This window comes from Cyanistes caeruleus, chromosome 10, assembly GCF_971803275.1.
Source record: "Cyanistes caeruleus chromosome 10, bCyaCae1.hap1.1, whole genome shotgun sequence".
Lineage (NCBI taxonomy): Eukaryota > Metazoa > Chordata > Aves > Passeriformes > Paridae > Cyanistes > Cyanistes caeruleus.
The window spans coordinates 15849523-15872026 of record NC_141710.1 but is presented as its reverse complement, the minus strand read 5'-3'; the positions used below and the strand labels follow the sequence as shown (position 1 = coordinate 15872026).

Here is a 22504-nt window from a genome sequence, read left to right as displayed (position 1 = left end):
CCTCTGAATGTTTTCTAGCCCAGCCCCTAGTGCATATATGTAGAATTTGATTCTGCTCCTCAGGGATGCCTCTGGGCTCAGTTTTTAGCCCCATACCAGAGGCAGCCCATCTTCCTGCCTCAGTGGCTTCCCCAAGAGCCAGGATTCTCACAGCAATCAGGCAGCCATGCAGTGCAGGGAGGCTGGGAAGAGGCAGCGTGGGGAGCACAGCCCAGCCAAGGGCCTGGATGGAGGATGCTCAGGCTGAGTCAGCTGTGGTGCACTGTGACTGTCACCTGCACCAGGGACAGTCTCCTCTATGTCACAGCAAACCCAACAGCCCTGGAGGGATGAGGCCATGTGCAGGGAAGTGATGGGGTCCTTGTACCCTGCCTCTCCCCACCTTAAGCACACGGGGAGGGAAAACACTAGAGCTAGAGGGACAAAGGGCATCTCTAGTGAAGGACTGCATGTTGTTCTGTCTGAAATCCACTGTCCTGTGAGGGTGAGGGGAAGGCCAGAGGTGCAATGCACACTGCCCTTCCCCACAGCCTAGCAGGGACAGCCCATTAAAGCCACGGGGAACCTTCTCAGGCATCAGCTGGGGCAGGGTTAAAAACCCACAACAATGGGTTAGAAAAGGAAGACTGGTCAGCCCACACCTTCTGTAGCAACTGTGTGGTTGCTAAAGACAGCAGAATTTATGTCAGAGAAGCCTGTGTGATGCTTAATTTTGTTCATGGGGACACTTTGGTTAAGAAATGAAAGTGAGGAAAGATAATTAGCACTGCAGTAAATGGATTGAAGTTGGCTGGATGATTGAGCTCTGAGGCAAGTGGGGACTGCTAACAACTGGCTGCAATTGCTGGCAGGATGTGGGGGCTTGGGCTCAGAGCCCTGAGACTGACCTGGAGGACGACAGTCTGCAAAGGGCTTTTCTACAGCCCCACAAGCTGTGCTTAGGATCCCCAGCACACATGTCCCAGGGTCTCCCCTGTTCCCCTGGGTGAGATGTGGTGGATGAGGAGGCACCAACCCTCCAGGTCTCATTGGGGTGGAGCAAAGTCCAGCATGAAGAGGAAGGCTGGGAGCCCAGATTGGAAAAAGCTAACTTTTTTCTAGTGTTATATATATTTAGGAGCAGTGAAACTGATCCCTGACCAGTCCCTACTCTCCTTGACCATGGTCCTAAGGACAATGGTGCAGTACCTCAAGGGGAAATGCCTCCTTATGAACCATGTACTTTTCTATAAGGTCAGCTCCTCTTCAAAATGGTTTTGAGGGTACTTGCTTCTGCTAAAGATTTCTCTGTGTTACAGCCAGGAAGGGAACAACAGCCCTGGCTCCTCCACTCCACCATGCCCAGATGGCATTTTCCCCTCCCTCCTGGCACCCGGCAGTGCTTGGGCTGAATCTCTCCAAAATAAGTTTGAATGAAAACAAGTAAAGCCCAAGTATGGACCCAGGCTCAGGGCTAGACTCCAGCTGTCTCTGCTGCTACGTTATTGCAGTGGCAGACTTTAATTATGTGGGTTTATCACTCTTTGTGCTTATCATGGCAGCCAGGGCGAGTTTGTCTTCTCAGTTCAGGACTATTTAATGTGGCACATTGGAGAAAGCTGTCTGAGAGGATTCTGAGGCCAAACTCATCTTTCTTATCTTTCCTGGGCGGGTGGAGTGACTGTGTCGCATTAATGACCATCTCACATTAATGATGCTGAAACTGAGCATGAGACATCCCCTCCTGCCAGCCCCCGAGCTCACATCAGGCACAGGATGGTTCCAGCTGGCCCTGGGGCTACAAGACAGGTCAAAAGCTGTGTATTTCACACAGGAATCAGCCTGGGGCTGCCAGGATGGGAGTTCCCAGCAGGTATTTAGCAGAGACTGATGGACAGGTTCTCCAAGACCCTCTCCATGCCCTGGCAGGGCAGGCAGTGCCTCAGGGGCAAGAGCTGCCAACAGTCAGCAGAAAATGGAGACATAGACATAGATGTGTTTTTCCTCAGTTCTTGAGCCTGGCCTCTTCCAGAACAGTTGATAAAAACTCCTTGATGCCTGACACTTGCTTGTACCAGCTAGCAAAGAAGCTCAGTAGCACTGCTCTCCTTCAGTCCCAAGCAGGGAATGTTCCTCGGAAGGGGGAACCCCTGAGGGGCTTCCATTTGTCCTCCAGCATGGCAGCAGCCTCAGCACACACAGGGCTGTTCCCTCCCCAGACATACCTCACTGTGGCAGGCACCTGCTTTTCAGTGTCCTGCTTGCAGGAAGAAGCATGAGTCCTGAGCCCATTTCTCCCTTCCTGGCATTTCCCACTACCCCCATGACTGCATCCCATCCCATCCCATCCCATCCCATCCCATCCCATCCCATCCCATCCCATCCCGTCCCGTCCCGTCCCGTCCCGTCCCGTCCCGTCCCGTCCCGTCCCTCTCCTTGGCCATCTCTGGCCCAAAGCACTCCCTCCCCTCACACCATCCCCTCCAGCACTTGGCTTGTTTAATTCCTTTTAATTTCTCATCCCTTGCTCAAAACAGCTGGGACCAATTTGCTGCTGCTGTCACCAGAAAGAAATCAAGTTAATGACAAGAAAGACATTATAATTTAGGAGACATCAAGCCTCACTGCTGTATTAATAAAGAATGGGGAGGATATTGCTGCTCTGCTCTTCTCTCCCTCACCTACAGCCCCAAGCCATCCTGGGAGCCTGTCAGCAATGCCAGGCTCAAGCTGACTTTTTGCATCGGGGTTTGCGAGCTCTTCACTCCTCTGGTGTTTTCCAGTGATTTCTGCTCTGGCTAAAGGAAGATCCAGATCTCTCTACAGCTCTTCACTTCTCCAAACTTATTCTGGCGTCAACTCCAAACCTCTCTGCCGGTGCTGATTTAAACAACCGCCTTGCACAGATGGAAAAGCAAATGGTTTGAGCTGGGTTTCGTTCCTCTTTTTCTGCGGCAATCCCGACTGACAGGCGGTGAGTCCATCTGGCAGGAACCTGAAACACAGCAGCAAGTGCTGTGCTCAAGCATCATCTGCAAGATGATGGCTGGGTGAGGACTCCTTCAGGCCCTTCCCGTGGAAGAGGGGAGATGCATTTCTACTGATGCAGTTAAGGATGGTTGAATTAGATATACAGCAGCAAAAAGCTCAAAGAAAGAAAGAAAGAAAGAAAGAAAGAAAGAAAGAAAGAAAGAAAGAAAGAAAGAAAGAAAGAAAGAAAGAAAGAAAGAAAGAAAGAAAGAAAGAAAGAAAGAAAGAAAGAAAGAAAGAAAGAAAGAAAGAAAGAAAGAAAGAAAGAAAGAAAGAAAGAAAGAAAGAAAGGAAGTGGTAATGATTGGACTGAAAAGCACCCATTTGCACCCAGTGGGGTGGGGTGGCTGTGACAGTAGAAGCATTTAAAGGTTATTCTTCCTAGAATTTTTTGTCTCTGTGCTGATTGTCTCTGTGCAGACATAGCTGGGATATATAGTAGTTTAACCCTATTCCAAAAGCCAGTGGTTGCAGTAGGAAAACACCTACCCTTGGAGCTGAGATTGGTCTGATGGGCTGTATCTGTGAGTGTTTCCTCAGTTGTTGGGAGGAATTCTCTGTGTCTTGCTGTTCCTCCCAGCTCTTGGCCTGCTTCCTTGCCCTAGAAGTTTAGCATCTCCCCAGCCCAAAAGCTACAGAGCTGAACAGGTCATTTGGCTGACATTGGTGCAATTTTATTCTGCAGGCATGTGTTGGGAGAGGCTGGGGTCAGCAGTGAGGCACCCTCCACATTGTCCATGGTTTCCTCTCCAAACCTCCTAGAAACAGGTTTGGGGATCTTCAGGCCCATTCAAGATGTCTCAACACTCAGCTTTTCTGTTGCAGTGATGATTTTGGTCACTGTGCTCAAGTGGTGTGAGTTCACAGGTCACCCCACAGTAACTGCTTCTGGCAATTGGGACACTCATGAGTGTGGTGTGGCCAGAGGGCACTTGTTGGCACCTTCAGGACTTTCTGCTCTTATTTCCCTCCTTTAAGAGGCTGCTCTGTGCCCCACAGAACTTATCCCACAAGAGATAAGTCAGATTTTTTTCTCCAGAAAACAGCCAGGCATTTTGCTGTGAGCTCCCAGGTTGCTGCTGTACCTCTGAACCCTCCTGTTCCCTGCCTTTGTGCCAGACTCAGTGGTGGCAGAAACAGAATCTCCTTTCTGCAGGTGAGACCAGGGGCAGCAGAGGTAGAAAAACAGGTCCTGATTTGTGCCCCTTTGGTCTGAGGCACTGGGCAAAAGAGAGATGGTTCAATATGAGTAAGCAAAGTGTGACTATTCCTGCTTACTGCATTTCTGCATCCTCCAGTCATTCCTGTGCTAAATGCCCCTTTCAATAGCAAGAGGGTGAAGCTCAGACTGTGGAGCACTGCTCTAATCCTGCAGTCATGACAGTGTAAGTACAGCTCAGTGCTCTTTGAGACTCACACAGGTTTGCCCTCAGCTGGTTTTCCAGCGAAGTTGGTGTCAGGGCAGGGACCTGGGGGTGTACTTGTCTTCCCTGTCTGTGTTAGAAGAGGGAACAACTCTTGGTCCCCCACATTTAGCCAGTCTGCAGCACCTTTGCAATTGTCCTAGCCTGTTTTTTGGCCAAGGCTTTGGCAGGAGATGGTTGGTGAGACCAAGCTCTGTTTTAAGAGCACTGCTGCATGGCCCAGGGCAGCCTGACTGCCTTTCTCCTCTCTGCACAGTCTCCACAGTGTGATGGGACCAAAGAAAACCCATTAAAATCTGTAACTATTGTGGCTGGAAATGTTTAGACTTTCCCTTAAATTTCCCCTTTTTCTTCTGGACTTTTCTCCCAGTGAGATCTCCTTTTGCAAACAGGTTTGCTCCCTCCCAGGCTGTGGCTCATCCACTGGGGATCTTTTATCACCTTCAAAGTCTGGGTGATGCTGACCCTGCAGCAGGAATCACTTTGTGTGGAGGAGCTCTGTTTCCCTGGAGTGATACCTGGAGCCAGGGTGAGGGTGCAGGATGAGCCCCAGCAAGGCGGCAGGACCGGTTTGGGCGCTCCTCAGCCCAAAGGCACAGGATGATGCCACCTGCACCAATTTCAGCAAGTTTAGGCTGGAAACTGAGGTTTCCAGTCCGCAGGGTGCAGGGTTTGGCACTCACAGTGGTGATGATTCATTCTGCTCCTGAAAAAGGGTGCAGAGCAAGCACTGCTCCACAGCACAGCCCCCAACCTCTGCCCATCAGTGCATGGGCACATCCCAAAGCCTCAGAGCAAGGGAGTATGGAGACACAGCAATGTGTTCCCTTACTCTCACAGCATCCTCAGGAAATGTTTCTTTCCTAATGACCCACCAAACCCTTACTGAGGCTGTTATACACACATACATACCAACATAGGTGTGTATTCTCAGTCTCAGAAAGGCTTTTCTAGGGGAAATGCAGCAGCTCACCCAGTCAGGGCTGCCTTACCTGGGAAGGTGGGACACTGAGACCACCAGTGCTCCTCCCTTGGCTCAGTGTTTCCCTTCACATATATCCAAAGCACCAGAGGCACCTTCTTCCTTGTCCCTGGGGCTGTAAGAAAGCACATTCCCTTCTCTTTCTTTCCAGACTTATTTTTTTTAAAGACTCTGTAAAGAAATATACTTAAAGAGATTCATTTTCAAGCCATGAATCAAATGTTTGGGAGAATTGCAACCTCACGAAGATAAATCAAGCTACAAACAGTGCTCAGAGGTTATTCACCCCACTGAGAATAACTGTAAAATCCACACATTTTCCAATCGGCAGTGTACCCAGGGAGCCCGCCCTACCAGATGAGGCATAAGGTGCCAACTACTTGTAAATTATATTCATGGACCTTTTATTGGGCAGATGCTGCATTATTGGACCATGGCACAGGGCAGAGAAAGTAATGAAGGCAAACGGTGCAGAGCCACCAGAAAAACAAATCAAATAAGGGTTTGACAGCATGATCTCTACTTGGATTTGCTCAGAGAAAATTGCAAGTGCTTTTGGTTTTCTTGCTGGTCGTCAGGAAGGGCTGCGTGGGCTCCCCTTACCCTTGGGCAGGGGTTGTTGATGTAGTTTTGAAAGCTTAGGTGGAAATTTTGCCTCTGGTGGCTTTTTAAGCTATGTCAGCTCTGTCCCTGAAGTGGCTGCAGGTGGGGTAACTCCGTGTGCCATGGCTGAAGGGGCAATGCCTCAGTCCTGGGGAGGTGGAAAAGAACTCAGCAGAGGATGGTCTTGAAAAGGGTTGCTCTCCCTGTGATGTTGCAGGTCCTACCTTCCTCCATCTTCTATAAATGGCCCTTAAGCATCTCCCCATCCATGGGACATGGGATTCCTGCCATGTGCTGGGCTCTGAGGTCCCTGCAGGAGGGAGGCAGTGCAGCCTCCATCCTTCACTGGGTGAGACCCCCCTCGGGAAGTGCGCAGTAGCCACCGGCACACCACGCTCTGAGGGCTCACTCTGCTTCTCCCGGCCAGCAAATCAGCCTCTCCAGCCTGGAGCAGAGCTCACTCAGCTCACTTTAATGTGCTTAATCCCAGGCAATGTGCAGGCTCTGCCCTGCACTCCACATCATGTGCATAATAAATATGCTAAAGCAGACGGCTAATTATCAGGAATGTAGAGCCCGGCAGGAGGTGGGCAGACCTTCTCCTGCCTTTGCCATGGCTTGTTATAAAAGGGTTGTACTGCTCAGATTCATCTGCCTGATCCTGTGGCTGACAACATCCTAGAGCTGTGCTGGGGGCAGCACTGATGCTCAGAGCCCAGACTCCCCTCCCACTGCCATGGCCAGGGGGGCATCCCTGGGGTAGGGGCTGTGCCCTCCTCCATGGTCCTTGTAGCCTTTCCGTGGTGTTCCCCTGCTCTCTGGGATGAGCTCTCACTCCTGCAGGTTGTCAAGGCACTAATTCAGCCCCTGAGGTTTTCACTGTGTGCTCCCATCCCATGTAACTACCGTGTTCCTCAGGAGCAGCTCGTGCCCCTTCTTTGCCATGATGTAAGTGATTATTAATGCATTAGTGTTGGGCTGCTGAACCATAATGTCTTTATAGTCAATAGCATTAAGCATTTAATTACCCAGTGGGATGAATCGATGGGCTTCTTTCTTTGCTCTACAATTAAAACTGGGCAGGAGAGATGCAGTGTAATTTTCAGTGCAATTTTCAGTCCGCTTTAAGCTTCCTCTGCCATTTCATACACACAGAGATGAGCTGATGGTTTGTACAGGATGGGAAGGAGAGGACTTTTCCCCAAGAAACCATGTTCTTGCCTCCCTCCCAGGATACAGACATCATGATCACAGCTTGCCCAGCTAAATGAGACACCACTGGGTCGTTCAGGACTAGGCTTTTCAGGTCTGAGGCACCAACAGTGGGGAAATTATTGCTCTGAGTCTTATTTTTAACTATGGTCGTAGGAAGTTTCAAAGCAGTGGTTTCATCTCACATCCTGCAAGTGGGAATGTCTGCGGTGAGATCTGGTAAGGGAAACAGCCCAATATGCTGCTGGAACGAGGCACAGTCTGAGAGTGGTCTGGGCTGGAAAAGTACATTCAGCTCTTACTTTTAACCTCCTTTTGCTGGAGCTTGCTGCAGGGGGCCAGATGGATGGTGAAATCTGGATGGGCTCAGTCTCTGATGCCCTAGCTCTGACCTCTCCCAGGCTCACAGGTGGTCTGTACACCTTGACACCTGCCCAGGTTGCTTCAGCTCTGCAGGAACAGTCAAATGCAAAGTGACCCTTTCCAAAAAGCTCAGCCCATGGCTGGATCCTGCAACCATGAGAGCCCTTGGGGTAGCTGTTCCTTCACAGCAGCAAGCTGGGACAGGGGCTTTGCAAGCTGCATGGATGGGGCTCAGTGGGCAACTATAGCTGGGAAAACACAGGCCAGAAGGTCTTTGGGGGAATGATAGAACATTTCCCACTGAGCTTAAGAAGCCAGCCAGCACTTCCCACTGGCACTGATGCTTGTTTCCTACAGCAGTTTTGGCTCATGCTCCCTGGCAGAGGCTGGGACGTGTTATACTGGGGACATGTGTGTGGCTCTGCTCTCCCTGATGTTATTTGGCTCTGTTCTGGTTCTAGAGGTAAGAACATGAGACAGCCCCAGGTTCACCATGCACTGCCTTTGACATCACTCACATGCCTTTGTTGAGTGATAGGTGCATGTGGCTCCCAAGCAGGGATGAGCTCACTCCCTCACTCAGATACAAACACAAAAATAAACTTTGATATCACTTTGATATCTTCTGAGTTGGAAAGGACCCACAATGATCACTGAATTCAATTCTTAAGTGAATGGTTCATATGGGGATCAAACCTGTGACCCTGTCAGGGAGTGGAGAGAGACTCCTGCTTTTCCAGTTTGGACTCAACAAAGATGCAATTTTTTTCTTTTGGGAAGGAAAAAAAGAAGAAAAAAACAAATCCCCTGGTTTGGGTTTGTTCCAGGCAGAGCGTCTGCCTTCCGCTGGCCTTGCTCCCAGGAGTTGCCATGAAATGGAAATAGCCCAACACAGGCCTGGGAGCAGAGGGAGCTTCCAGCAGGTAAAATGTGAACAAACTGAGACAAAGCCCCAGGTCAGTTCTCCATGGGGCTGTACCAAGGGGCAGATGTGCAGATGTTTTACTTGGATGTCTTGACAGTCATCCCTGGAGACCCAGTGCTTGTCTGGATCCTATTCCCTATTGCCCTAGCTCTGGGAGATGAACAGAAATGCCGTGCAAAGAGGAGCTTCCCCCTCTGGGCTGTCTCCACAAAGGTCCTGGAAAGCCTTCCCAAATGCTGCAGGGTAATGCAGGAAGACATGCAGTTGCATGGAACTGTGACATGCTGTGGCTGCTGGCCTGGCATTGCTGCACTGGGATCACCTGTAGCTTCTCTCCAGATTGACTCTCCCTGCGTTATAAAGGATTTGCATGCATGCTTCAAAATGCCTGCCTATTCCTATCTCACTGAACTCTTCACTTGGAGTTTCTCTACCCCAATGGAGAGAGTGGGGTCTCCCAAGGTCTCCTCTCACCACCCAAATTGCTCCATGTCTCCCAATCCTGTTTTGTCTTCTTTATCTCGCATCTACTGCAAGTCCTCTTCCAGTCCCACTTTTCTCTCACACATCCTTTTTTCTAGGGCTGCGCTTTTTCTCCTGCTGAGCAGATCCAGAGGGGAGTCCACCTGGCTGGGAAGCTCTGGGTGGCTGTGTGGGCTTGCTGGGGGCTCACAGGCAAACCACAAGATCCTGCTGCCAGCTCCAGACAAGGAGGTGATGGGGAGAGGAACTGGCCTGCCAGAAGGGACATCTTAGAAAAACTGGCTCCTTCTGGAAATAGAAAGCCCCTTTTCCTCTGCAGTGTACCAGAAATGATCACTAAAAGGAATACTTGGAGGTCATGTGGAGACTAAATCTGCATGTACAAAACTCTCTTTGAGAGTCACCCATAGGTTTCTTTGTCCATGAACCCCAGGAAATGGCACAAGGATGTGCTGGGTTATCATCCAGCATTTGCCAGAGTGACAATGGGTATGCCTGGCTCCAGGGGCCCATGCCAATTCCTGCAGCATCCCACCTCAGGAAAGGATGCTTTCCAGAGAAGAAACCCCATACTCTGCCAGGCACTGTTGACTTTCATCCCTGCAGGCCAGTGTGTCCCAAGCTGCCCATTCCAAGGTAGAGGACATGCACTTTTCTGTGGCTACTTGAATTAAGTGTCATTTGTCACAGCAAGCCCTGCACCCACTTCATACTCATCATCCTTGAGGACTCTCCTCTTGGCACAGACAAGGACATAATGAAGAAAAGACTTAATTAGACTGCTTCACAGTCCCATCTCATTTACTGTCCTGCATTAATCAGGGCCTGGGGAACCGTGCAGTTGGGAAGAGAGAGGACAAGGCCTGAGTGCCTGGTGTTGTTGGGTCACCATCCATCAGCTGTGTGGTACATGCTGGTATAGGAGCAGCATGATGGGGTCAGGTGGGCACCAAGGAGGCAAAAGTCGAACATAGGGTTGTTCAAGAGGTTTGGAGCAGCATCCAGACCTGGGATTGGTAAATGTGATTTTATAGTGGGCTTTTTGTTGTTGTTGTTGTTGTTGTTGTTTTGGGTTTTTTGCTGTCAGCTTTGCCATGCCATATGCATTGGGCCACTGCTCAGGCCACTATCACCACTGCTATCAGGTGATGTCAGGTGCTCAGGGACATGTTTGATTGCTTTTCTAGCTCACTTTCCCATTCTCTGAGCACCCACTGGGTGTTTGCTGGAGATTCCCGACAATTTTTTTGGCAACAGACGCCTGCACCAGCCACAGGTATAACTTTTCCACTCCCGACTGCACTTGGCTGCTGCTGCTATCCGGCGAGTGTCAGACGCGTCGCGGATCCCCTGGGAGCGAGGGAGGCAGAGCGGGGTGTCCGCTCAGCTGCGCCGGCTCTGGGGGAGCCGCGTGTCCCCGCGGGCTCCGCTCGGGACAGGCAGCCTTTTGTCACCATCTAGTGGAAACACGCGGCCACAGGCTGAACAGGGCGTTTGGGGACACTCACTCACTTCATCTGTGATTCCTGCGGGGTTCCCCCTCGAGCTGGGTACCCGATTTTCCTGGCTTTTGGCCAGCCGCGTATGCCTCGCAGCCCAGTTCCAACCCCAGTCCTGGGCAGCAGCAGGGTAAGGTGTTCTGAGGTGTTCCCAGAGCTGCAAGGCTCGGGAAAGGCACAGGGGTGAGCATCTACTATGCCAGAAGCTGAGAATCCATGGCAAATCCCTCCTGGGGTCTCCACTAAACCAGCTAAATTCCCTTTAACTGTGGAATTAGATCAACACTCCCAAGCCACAAACATGCTACAACAAGAGACAGCCATAAAAGGAACTTAAATATATTTACTGCACAAATGGAGCTGTTAAACCTGCTCTTTTGGCCAAATTACCCCTCTCACTGATGCTTCTCTGTGAGACTTCCCTCGGCCTTGAAATTCCTGGAGCTGCCTGCAGAGGAGCTGGGCTGTACTGTACCACTGGGGACAGCCCTGCAATGTGGTGTGTCCCAGAAAAAGGCTGGCCTTGCTCCACTCTGGCAAGTGTCTGTCCTCCTGCTCACTGCTAGGGCTGACTGGAAATCCTGGCTACACATGGGATACAGGGAACAGCCCAGCCTAAACACTGGCATCTGCAGTGTCCTGGCTACTTTTCTCCCTGCAGCATCCTGGACCCTTTTTGGCCTTAACAGCAGCTGCCAAAGTTGGGCCATATCCAGACCTGCTCAATGGTGTGTGGATAACACAGTGCATGGATTGATACAGAGCATGGATTGATACAGAGCACAGATTGACATGGAGCACAAATTGACACAGCCCCATGGGCAGTGCTGGTTCTCTGTCCTCTGCACAGGGTGCTGTGATCCTTCCCCCAAATGCTGGGTTCTGCTGCAGCCTCAGAGATGCCACAGGCAAGGACAGCCTTCCAACACACTGCTGGGGAAAGAGACGGAACACAGGCCATACTGAGAAGTCCCCTGCCAGGGTTGGAACCAAGGCTGGCCAGCTGCCAACCCAGCCCTTTGCATATTCCACTGCTGGCAATGTTATTGGGCACATGCAGTGTCCCAGCTGCCAAAACTGCCCCTGGCTAAAGCAACAGTTGTACCTTTCTCATAGCAAACCAGCCTCCCACAGCACAGAGATGAACCAAGGCCAGCCCCAGCACAGGCAGCAGAGCTGTTCAGGCAATCATGGTACACACATGGATTTTGTTGTGCCACATGCATGGTGAGCAGAGTGCAATCAGCTCTTGATTCAGACAGTTAAAAATCACTTTCAGGTCTCTCTGTCTTCCATTCCATCATTCTGCATCCCCTTGGGCCACACTTGGTCTGTGTCACTGCTTCCCCAGTGCAATGTTCCCAACTGGGGTCAGCTCCTGCAGCACACAGTGGGACATGAGCCAGACACTGCTATTCCACAGGCAGAGTCCAGCTGCCCTACACAAGGGGTTTTCCCAGGTGGGATCCCCATCTACCTGCATGTATGTGACATGGGCAGCCCCAGCTGTTCCAGCTCCTTCCCTCCCCATGCTGGCTGATGGTGGCAGGCTCTCCACTCCTGGAGAGGCTGACTGATCCTGTCACCTCTCAGTGAGCAGGTGCCCTTAGCTATGGCTCAGCTTGCCTGAAAACTGCCTCTCCTTACCCAGCAGAGAAGAAAGAGGCACTAGGACAGCCTACAAGCCAGGTATATTGCCTCATTCACAGTGTGTCCCTTGCTTCAGGTGGCACTGAACAATCCTGGGATGTCCCCTCAAGGGCATCAAGGCCGTGCAGGATGGCATTCACTGAGAATGCATTTTTATTCTAGGGCTCATTAGGATGCCTGTTCCCCAAGTCAGATGCTTATCTCGAGTAGGCCTTGGAAGGGTAAATTGCTAGAGTCACCCATGCCTGAGTCGGGAGCCCCCAGGAGCTGGCTGGATGCCGAGTTTGAAGTGGTGGGGGATGTAAGGCAGTGGGGAAACCCCAGCACTGGAGGCTGCTCTGTGTCAGGTAGGGGCAAGGCAGCACTCAGCCCTGCCGCCAAGTGAAACAGGGGCGCTGACTCTGCCCTGGGGTAATTTCTACCCTGACTTTATAGCCACCAGAGAAAAATTCCACAGGGAGAAAGGTGGTGTCTTCTTGCAGTGACTGAATTCGAAAGCATCCATCTGACAAGCGCAGGCTTACTTTTTTCTTCCACCTTGGGCCTTTCCTCCCATCCTGAAGCAGCAGAGGGTGGCAATTTGTGCTACACAACTACAATGCTCCTGTGCCAACTGCAACCTCAGCAGCGGCACACTGACCGGCTCCTGCGGATGCTTCTTCAAGCTGTCCACGGGTGTTTAATGCCTCCGGAGGGTCGGGAGGGGATGCGGGGTGAGACGGAAGGGGTGCCAGAGACAGCGCTGGGACTAGCCCAGTCCCAAAACGGAAGGCAAAAGCGTGCTCGGGCAGAGTTCCACTCCGGGCGCCGAACTGCCGCAGGGCCGGGCGGGACAACCGAGATTGCGGGGAATCGCAGCGTCTCTCCTGGCCCCGGGACTTGCGGACCCCCGGTACCCGTGGGACCCCCGGGACCCCAGCCCGGCCCCACCACGTGGCCGCCGCCCGCCACGTGCGCTCCCTTGGCCCGGCCCCGCCGCCCAATCAGCGCGCAGGCGCCGAGCTGCCTCCGTCCCATTGGCTGACGCCGGGTCCTCCCGGGCGGGCCGTGCGTCCCCCCGCGCTCGCCCCCCGCCGCACGGCCCCGGGGCAGTAACGCGCCCTCCGGTTGGCCAATCGCAGAGCGCCGCCGATTGGCGCAGCGGCTCGAGGGGCGGGGGCTGCGATTGGCCGGGGGGAGCGGAGCGCCCGGCGATTGGCCGGGGCGGGGGCGGTGGAGGCGGGGCCTGACGCGGGGCTAGGAAAGGGGGCGGAAGGGGCGCGCGCTCGCTCTTTCGTGTCAGTGCCCGGCCCGGCCACCCGCGCGTCCCCGCCGCTCCCGCCGCACGCCCGCGGCCCGATCCCCCCGCGCCGCCGCCCCGCCGGACGCGCCCGCCCCGGTCCCGACACAGCCCGGCCGCCGCCCCTGCGCCGCCATTCACAGCCGCCATCATGGTGAAGATCACCAAGGTAAGGGCGCCAGAGCGCAGCCGCCACGCGGGTAGCGGGCGGCCGCCGCCATGACGGGGCGGGCGTGTGCGGATGGCGGCATATCGGGGAGGGAGCCGGGCCGCCTTCTCGGCCCTGTGCGTTCGGGCCGCGCGGTGGTTCCAGGCCTGCTCTCCCTCGTCGTGAAGATGGCGGCGAGGGGAGGGGCCGTGTGTCCGGAGGCAGCGATTTCAAGCCCAGCTCCGTCCCGCTCTGCTCCTTGTGGCGGCCGCGGGTGGGGACACGGTGCAGGAGCGGAGAGGGCGCAGGGGTGCGGGGTCCGTGTGTGTGAGGGGCGCGGGGGGCCCCCGCGTGCGAGCGCGCGCGGGAAGGGGGGGCGGGGCTACGTCATAGTGCGGCCACGTGGGGCGCGGGGACAGCGAGCACGTGGGAGCGCGCGGCGCTCCCGGGAAGGCCCCCGCGCCCCCGGGAAGGCCCGGGACACCGGCGGGGGCGGTCCCGCAGCCCCCGGGCGGCCCTTGAGTACCGCGGGGGCCGGAGGGCGGCCACGTGGTGGGGACAATTCCCCGCCGGAGCGAGCGCTCGCAGGCAACCCGCGTGAGCAACGGAGGTAAACGTGTGGCTCGCGCTCTCTTTCAGGCCCCGAAGAATCAGATCAAACAGAAAAAAATGGCTCCTCCCCCGAAAAAGTTCGAGGAAAGTGAGGAAGAGGAGTCCTCTGACCTAGAGGAAAGCAGCGGAGAAGAGGTGATTGATCTAGAGATGGAGTCAAAGGGTGCACGTGTTACAGAAGTGTCTTGGATGGTTGTGGGTTACATTGTAACAGGCCATTAATAAACAGTCTGCATTCCTCACTAAACTGTGGCTAAAGAGTAAACTGGATTTTATAAAACCATAGCAGCGTGAGGAGAAATAGCTCGACTGCTAAGTGTGTAATTCCACGCTTTTGGAAGTACTGCTGGGGTCTTAAAGCTGTCCTAAAGTTCATAAGCAAGTGGGTACTTAATTACCCTAGTAATGAACAACATGAGATTTATCACATGCAGATAATATGCAAGTGTAAATATTCCAAGATGCTGAATGCTATGAGATGTCACTGGTCTTGGTTCAGGACCAGGGAATTTAGAGGTGCTTTGATGTTCCATAAGTAGGCTCTTAAAAGAATTAAAAAGCTGGGTTTGAGCTTTATTGATTAATCAGGGTGGACATTTGAGGTAACTTAAACTGTCAGAAGGATATGCTTCAGATTTCAGGTACTGTATGCTTGTCTGGTAGTGAAATAATAGTAACTTAAACAGGCCAGCATGATTCTTACACTGATGTGTCTTTCAGGTGATTCCCCAGAAGAAACCACAAAAAGTTGCTGTTACTCCAGCCAAGAAGGCTGCAACTCCTGCAAAAAAAGTTGCTACTCCTGCAAAAAAGGCAATTACACCTGCAAAGAAAGTTGTGGCTACTCCACAGACCAAAAAGGCTGTTGCTCCAACTCCTAAAAAGGCTGCTGTCCTAACCAAAGGAGCAAAAAATGGAAAGAATGCCAAGAAGGAGGAGAGTGAAGAGGAAGACGATGAAGATGATGACGAAGATGAGGAGGAGGAGGAGGATGAAGATTCTGGTAAGTTTCTTTTGAAATATGCTGTGACTAAAGCTCGTTCAGTCAAGTCATTAAATATGAGTACCTTTGGATTCAAAAAATTTGTATGATTTTAATACTTGGGAGGTGGTGTGGCTTCATTCTTTAAAGAGGGGTTATGGAGGAGAGGTGGGCAATGGAAGAAGTTTAGAGGAAAGCTTGGGCTGCAGCTGCCTTACAGCCTATAAAGCATCTCCTAGTTTCTTGATTGCTCTTTTCTGAACTTTTGGACATTTTAGGAAGCTCTAAGTACTTTTCACCTATCCCACTCATGCACTGAACTTTAGTAGTAAAGGCTTGTTGTACTCTTGGTGCAGATGAAGAAGAGGAACCACCAATGCCAGTGAAGCCTGCAGCCAAAAAGCCTGCAGCAGTACCAGCCAAAAAGCCTGCAGCTGTGCCAGCAAAGCAGGAATCTGAGGAGGAGGATGATGAGGAGGATGATGAAGAGGAGGATGGTATATAAGATGTTTATTATAAAGGGAGCTGGGGAAGGGAAGTAACTAAGGATAAAGGGAGTAATGCAGTGTGTGCTCAGCTGGTTGTAGCTGGTTGCTGTTGTCCACGTTGCTGAAGGGGTGTTAATTTCCCTATTGTTAGTAAAACTTACATTGGTGAATCGGGACTGGGTTTCTTTCTTTTTTTTTTTAATGCAGTAAAACTCGAGGGAGAGAGACAACTTTTGTAAAAATTAAGCTTATTAAACTTTTTTTCATGAGATCATACAAACTTAAGGAGGTGTGAGAAACATTTTGCTTAACAGCATTTTGTTTTCTTAAGTTTCAAAAGGAACTTAATTTCGAACTGTCTAAATACTGTGCTCCTCTTGTTTCAGAGTCTGAAGATGAAGCCATGGACACAGCTCCTGTTCCAGTGAAGAAAACCACTCCAGCCAAGGCTGCACCAGTGAAAGCCAAGGCAGCAGAATCTGAAGATGAGGAAGATGATGAGGAGGATGATGATGAGGATGACGATGAAGATGAGGAGGATGAAGAAGATGCCGAAGAGGAAAGTGAGGATGAAAGTGAGTTTAAATATTTTTGAGACCATAATTCTTTGATAATAGGAAAGATGCCTGAGAAAAGATGTTGTGGTATAGTGGTCTTTTGTGCTGAGGAGCAGCTGCTGAGTGACGGAAAGGTCTTGTGTATGACTGGTGTAAAGATTAATGCTCCTGTGTTGATTCAGTGTAGGAAAAGTTCTGTATTTTTCAGTGTTGTTTTGTTTTCTGTCACAGAACCTGTCAAGGAAGCACCTGGAAAGAGGAAGAAAGAAATGACCAATAAAAGTGCACCAGAGGCCAAGAAAAAGAAAACAGACAGTAAGTGGTGTGGGATCATTAAATGATGCTTGTTTGATGGACTGTGATTGGACTCTGTTGCATGAAGAATGTTACTGTGAAGGTCCAGGATGTCAGGGGTGGGCTTTCCCAGCACAAATGATGATTATAAGGGACTTAATACTGAAGTATGATGTTACTTTTGAGCAAAAACTGATGTGCTAAAGCTTGCTGGGAGTCTGACTCCCAATTTTAAAGGCTGCCTTAAAAAAAAACCACTTTATTATCTTTCCATTTAAAGAGCCGGCATCAACTTTCTCGATATTTGTTGCAAATTTGGTCTGCACCAAGGAGTTTGATGAGCTGAAGACTGGCCTCAGAGAATTCTTTGGGAAGAAGAATATTGAAGTTTTAGATGTCAGAATCGGTGCTTCCAGGTGAGTTCATCAGTAGAATTTTGTTGCTTATTTATTTTATTCGGCACTAATTTATTGAGAGGTGCAAGTGTGCTGGTGCCGGTACCTCTCAAGATGCTGGAGTGGTTGCTTGGTGTAGTGATGAGGGTTTAACTTTACATGGAACTTGACCAGTGGGGACCTCTCTGGTGCTGGGTTTCTGTTTATGGTCTCTGCTGCCATAGATGGATCAGCTGAGATCTCAAGGGTGCTGTTCTTTCAGGCGGTTTGGCTATGTGGACTTCTCTTCTGCTGAGGATCTGGATAAAGCTCTCCAAATGAATGGAAAGAAGTTAATGGGTTTGGAAGTCAAACTGGAAAAAGCAAAGAGCAAGGAAACTATGAAAGAAAACAAGAAAGGTACAGCTCAGTAAAGAGTTTCTAAAATGCTTACATACAGATAGACAAATTCAGACTGGAACATCTGCAAATGTGATCCAAAGAAATAGTGCATGCTGGGAGGGCTGAGGAAGAAAGTATTTCATATGAAATTCTAGGACCTCTTTTTTGAACTTGATGCCCTTAAGAGAGAAGCACAGTAGTTTCATTAACTTTAGTTACAGTTGCTTTTGCAGCTTCTGTAATTTGTGAATGCTTACTGTTAATTTCTGCTGGATCAGCTTGCTGACTCTCACTGAACTAGCAGTTTACATGAGGAGGGATATTTAGCTGAAGTAACTGTCTTTGCAGAGAGAGATGCCAGAACACTGTTTTTGAAGAACCTGCCCTACCGCATAACCGAGGATGAAATCAGGGAGGTGTTTGAAAATGCATTGGAAGTCCGGATAGTGATGAACAAGGACGGGAGCAGCAGCAAAGGGTGTGTAGCTGAGAGGACTTATGTATGTTTGCTGTTCCTTTAGCTCTTGGCATATTCTGATAAGCTTATGTGTCCTTTGGCTGCCGTAAGGAACCTGCTGCATTAGTTGTCCTACTTCTAGAATTTTTCTTTTATGTTTTTTCCCCCCTTTATTCGCAAACTTTGTCATTCCTGGAAGGAGGTGTTTGCTTACATTTTTTCTGTGCTGTAGGATGGCCTATGTTGAATTTAAAACAGAAGCTGAGGCAAACAAAGCTCTGGAGGAGAAAAAGGGCACAGAAATTGAGGGTCGTGCTTTGGTCATTGACTTCACTGGCGAGAAAAGCCAGCAAGAACATCAGAAAGGTACTTTCCAGACTGATAACATACATTCAGATGACATTCAGGATTAATTTTCACTTGTTTCAGAAGTTCCTTGGGGGCAGGGCAAATTAAAATACTGCAATAATATTAAGATACCAGACCTTTTGCCTGACTTGTACTCTGCATCCTATGTATTTTATATCTCTACTGCATGTGTCAGACTTGCAACTTGCATGTTTCATGGGGGGCAGCTGGTCTCGGTGAATAAAACAGGGTTGGATTTGTCTTTGTGCCTCACCTTGAGGTGATGAAAGGGGAACAAGTTCTTATTCCTTGGCAGAGTCTGGTAACTAGAGGAAGAGAAGAGCTCTCCTTCTCCAAACTTGCACTTAACAGCACTGACTTTTCCCCACAGGAGAGTCAAAGACCCTAATTGTCAACAACCTCTCATATGCTGCTACAGAAGAGACTCTCCAAGAAGTGTTTAAGAAAGCTTCTTCCGTCAAGGTGCCACAGAACAACCAGGGCAGGCCTAAAGGGTATGGTGTGCCTTTCTTTTGACCCCTAGACTGACACTGCAAATGACTTGCCTCCAGATATCCTTGTTGCTCCCAGGCTGACTGGAATCTTCCTCTCCACATAGGTATGCATTTGTAGATTTTGCTACAGCTGAGGATGCCAGAGAGGCATTGAATTCCTATAACAACACAGAGATCGAAGGCAGAACAATCAGACTGGAATTCAGTTCACCATCATGGCAGAAAGGGAACACAAACGCACGAGGAGGATTCAATCGTAAGTGTTTCATGTTTGATCTCCAGCTGTGGCAGGAGGGCACCATCCAAGCAAATCTGGGGCTGCTTTTAAAAAAAACAAATATGCCAAACATTGTAAGCAAGTGTGCTGGATATGATGACTGATTATCTGAAATGCTGATGAAACTGTTGTCAAATTCCTCTAGATAGTCAAGTGCTGATCCAGCAGTGTCTGTACAGTTAGTTATTATCACTGTTGATAAGGTGCAAGCATCTATTTTAAAAAAGGGAGTGGGGCAAACTTAATTTGGGAGTATCAGGTTGGCTGAAATGGATGGAAAAGGATGAAAATCCTTTGATGTCAGGTTCTAACTGCAGTCCTGAAAAGTTTTCATGGACTTGAGGTGCTTGAGCTGTTCCTTGGAAATAACCCCTTTATCCCTGAGAGCTGTTCTGGGAGCCAGTAATGGCCAGCAAGCTGGATTTGATGTTCTGAAGCTGAAGGTTGCCTTGCTCAGGCTGAATGATTTCTGAATGTGTTCCTTTTCCACAGAGCAAAGCAAAACACTGTTTGTCAGAGGCCTTTCTGAGGACACCACAGAGGAGACGTTAAGAGAATCGTTTGAAGGCTCAATAAGCGCGAGAATAGTCACAGACAGAGACACTGGATCATCTAAAGGGTGGGTGAAACCTCACCTGGGCTATGTTCAGGTGCTACAAAGCACCTCACTTTAGCTGATCTCTGCAATGCAGGGTGTTTTTCCTGTTCATGTGGGTGGTTCTATGAAACTGGCAGGTAGTGTGGGAATAGAGAACACTCAGCTTTGGGTCCACTGATGGAGGGCAGCACATGATCACTTCTCACCTCTTCTCAATGAGCTCCTTCCTGCCAACAAATCTCAGTGGCAGCTGATGGATTCGCACGAGAAGAAAATTAACTGTGCAGTACTGGCAAACTCACAGTGGGGCTCCATCGACTGTGATTAGCCACTGCTGTCCTACAAGTGACACATCCTGTGGGGTGCACAAGTGCTGGTATTTGATTTCGAAAGGGTTTCTGTCGGGAACCTGTAGGTGGTGCTGCAGCTCATGGAATGTGACCAATTGTCACTCTTGTAAACTGTTTCCTAGGTTTGGGTTTGTGGACTTCAGCTCTGCAGAAGATGCCAAAGCAGCTAAAGAAGCCATGGAAGATGGAGAGATAGATGGAAACAAAGTGATCCTCGATTTTGCCAAGCCAAAGGGTGACTTTCAGCGTGGCGGTGGATTTGGTGGTCGTGGTGGTGGCAGAGGAGGTGGCCGAGGAGGAAGAGGTGGATTTGGTGGCAGAGGTGGTGGCAGAGGTGGATTTGGAGGTAAGAGGAAGCAAATGCTGCTGTTTGGATAGGGTGTACTCAGAAATGAAGTGGGGCTAACACAGAGCATTGGATGTGAATTTGTTTTCTGTGCCAGGATGGGTTTGGAAGGGCAGTACAATATATTTGTGTGCGTATATATAATGTGTATATATGTTTATAATACTATATATATAATAAATACTATAGTGGTAACTCTTTTTTTCTATAATTTTCTTTCTAGGTAGAGGAGGAGGTGGCTTCCGAGGAGGCAGAGGAGGAGGTGGAGATCACAAGCCACAAGGGAAGAAGATCAAGTTTGAATAAACTTCCCCTTTCCTTTCCCTTCTCCTGCTCTCCAAGACTATCTGAAAGGACTCCGGGGGTTTTTATTCTCCTTTGATCTTGGCGGAGCCTTCGGAGGACATTCCAAGAAGCGAAGCAGTACTGTGAGCCACTTGGAAGATAAATTTTCATTTCAAGGAAGAGAGAGCAAGCCATTTTGACTGCTTGCCTGTTCAAATGAACTTTTTAAAACAAAGAGTGATAGATGTGGGAATTTACCCCTTGTCTGTGAGTTGTCTTGAATTTATAATGTTTTACCCATGTAAAATTTTTTTTTTTCCTATAAACTTCTGTAGCATTTTTGCTGTAAAAATGCAGAATGTTTTATCATTTGTGCTTCAGCACCCTGTCTTGGACAGATTAAAGGACCTGAACTGGTTCGTGTTACTTCTGTGCCACTAAATGAAGGCAGGCTCTGAGAAACAGGCTGGCTGTAGCCTTCCCTCTTTTGTGTTAAGGTCATTGGTGTCACAGCAGCAGCTTCTGTCCTGCTTTGCTCTAGCCTGTGTCAGCTCCCAGCAGTGTATGTTGTGTGCTGTGTTAGCAGAAAGTAGGGAAGAATATGATGGCCAAGGTAAGCTCTGTAACCACAACCATATTTTATTAACTTTTTTTTTTAACTGAAGATGCTGTGATGGTGCTTGCTAGCCAATTGCTTTTCTACTTTCTTTTTAAACAAAGTAAATCAAATCTTGTATTAAGGCCCTGCAGTTCAGTTGCTCTCTCCTACAGGCCTTTAATCTTGTGCTTCATTCCAAATTGTCTCTCTTGCCCCAAAGTTTGAAGCAAATACATAAACAGGAGTTTGGGATAAATGGCTGCTTGTTTGTAACCAAACTCTGGTCTGCTGCCCTTCCTCCTGCAGGCTCAGGCGCCAGCCTGGAGCTGAAGGGGCTCAGTCCTGGCCAGGGCTGGAGCAGCGGTCAGTGGCCAGTTTTTCTAGCCAGGCGCTGGTGCTGCCCTGCAGTGGCAGCTCTTGGTGTACATGGTTTTCCCAGACCCATGGGCATAGAAAGCAGGGCTGTGTAGCTGAGCCTTCCTGGGCACAAGGGTCCCCCAGTGTCATCACCGCTGCTTTGGCATTTGCCCCGTGCCAGTGACCTGTGGCTGTGGTCAGGGCCCACTCTGCCAGTGCTGGGTCCTGCCCTGCTGAGCCTTTGCAGCTGCTCATGCTGCTGTGCCCACTTCTCCTTGGCTTCCCAACATCTAGTCCGTTGCCGAAGGCCATTTTCTGTGGCTAAAACGAAACCGTGTCTGGGGTCGCTTCAGCTGTAGGCCTGTGGGGTTTGTGTGCCTGTGTCATGGCCCCCGGCCCTTCACCATCGGCCATTTTGGAGCCGCGGCCCGGCGGCAAATGGTCGGAGGGGCGGTGGCGGCCGCCAGGGGGCAGCAGGCGGCCGCGCGCCGTTCCCGCCGTGCCTGACGGGGCTGTTCGTGAGGGGCTGCCGGGGCCCTCGGCCTCAGCCACACCCGCACGGGGCCTAATGCCACTCCCGGACACATGGCACACCGTGGCATGTGGCACCGGAGAGGGAATGGGCAGGAACAGCTGTAAGTGCATCCACTCAGCAGCTGCATTTTGTCCGTGCTTATGAAATTTTTGGTGCCCTGGAGAGGCCAGCCCTGGTGACAGATGGCCCAGTTTGCCAAATACAGTATGTCCTGGTCCCCTTTGCTCTTTGGTCTCTTTTCCCCGGCACTGGGAGTGACCCAGCTGGGTGCCAGCCCTGGAAATGGAGCCCTCCCCTCTGCCCATGCTTAAATGCCAAGGTGAAACCCATGGGTTCATCTGGCTTTTCTTCACCCCAGCCAGGTTCAAACCTCATGACCAAGGGTTGTGTTACCCCATGATGGTGCTTTGGCTGTGGAAATGAGCAAGGTCTCCTGTGGGGAGGGTAACAGGGACAGGAGGTGCACATCTGCACAATGAGAGAGTACTCAACAAAACAAGCGAGTTTATAATCCTGCTGAGGTGGATTTGCCACAGAGGTTGAGATGAGAAG

General features: G+C 50.4%; 1 protein-coding gene and 3 non-coding genes across 4 annotated transcripts; all 4 read left to right on the top strand.

Annotated features, from left to right (window-relative positions):
- The first annotated feature begins 13367 nt into the window (after positions 1–13367).
- Positions 13368–20888, top strand: NUCLEOLIN (nucleolin multifunctional protein). Its single transcript, XM_086843124.1, has 15 exons — positions 13368–13598; positions 14217–14324; positions 14910–15192; positions 15528–15668; positions 16046–16234; positions 16448–16531; positions 16791–16926; positions 17168–17304; positions 17635–17764; positions 17976–18109; positions 18483–18606; positions 18711–18862; positions 19376–19502; positions 19954–20177; positions 20401–20888. Exons 1-15 carry the CDS (start codon positions 13581–13583, stop codon positions 20481–20483), a joined length of 2070 nt encoding a protein of 689 aa, XP_086699250.1. The 5' UTR covers positions 13368–13580; the 3' UTR covers positions 20484–20888.
- LOC111943479 (small nucleolar RNA SNORD82) lies at positions 16642–16711 on the top strand. The gene has a single exon (XR_002870910.1). It is a non-coding gene; the product is annotated as a small nucleolar RNA SNORD82 (small nucleolar RNA).
- On the top strand, positions 18972–19048 carry LOC111943480 (small nucleolar RNA SNORD20). Its single transcript, XR_002870911.1, has one exon. It is a non-coding gene; the product is annotated as a small nucleolar RNA SNORD20 (small nucleolar RNA).
- LOC111943478 (small nucleolar RNA SNORA75) lies at positions 19688–19828 on the top strand. The gene has a single exon (XR_002870909.1). It is a non-coding gene; the product is annotated as a small nucleolar RNA SNORA75 (small nucleolar RNA).
- Positions 20889–22504: the final 1616 nt, after the last annotated feature.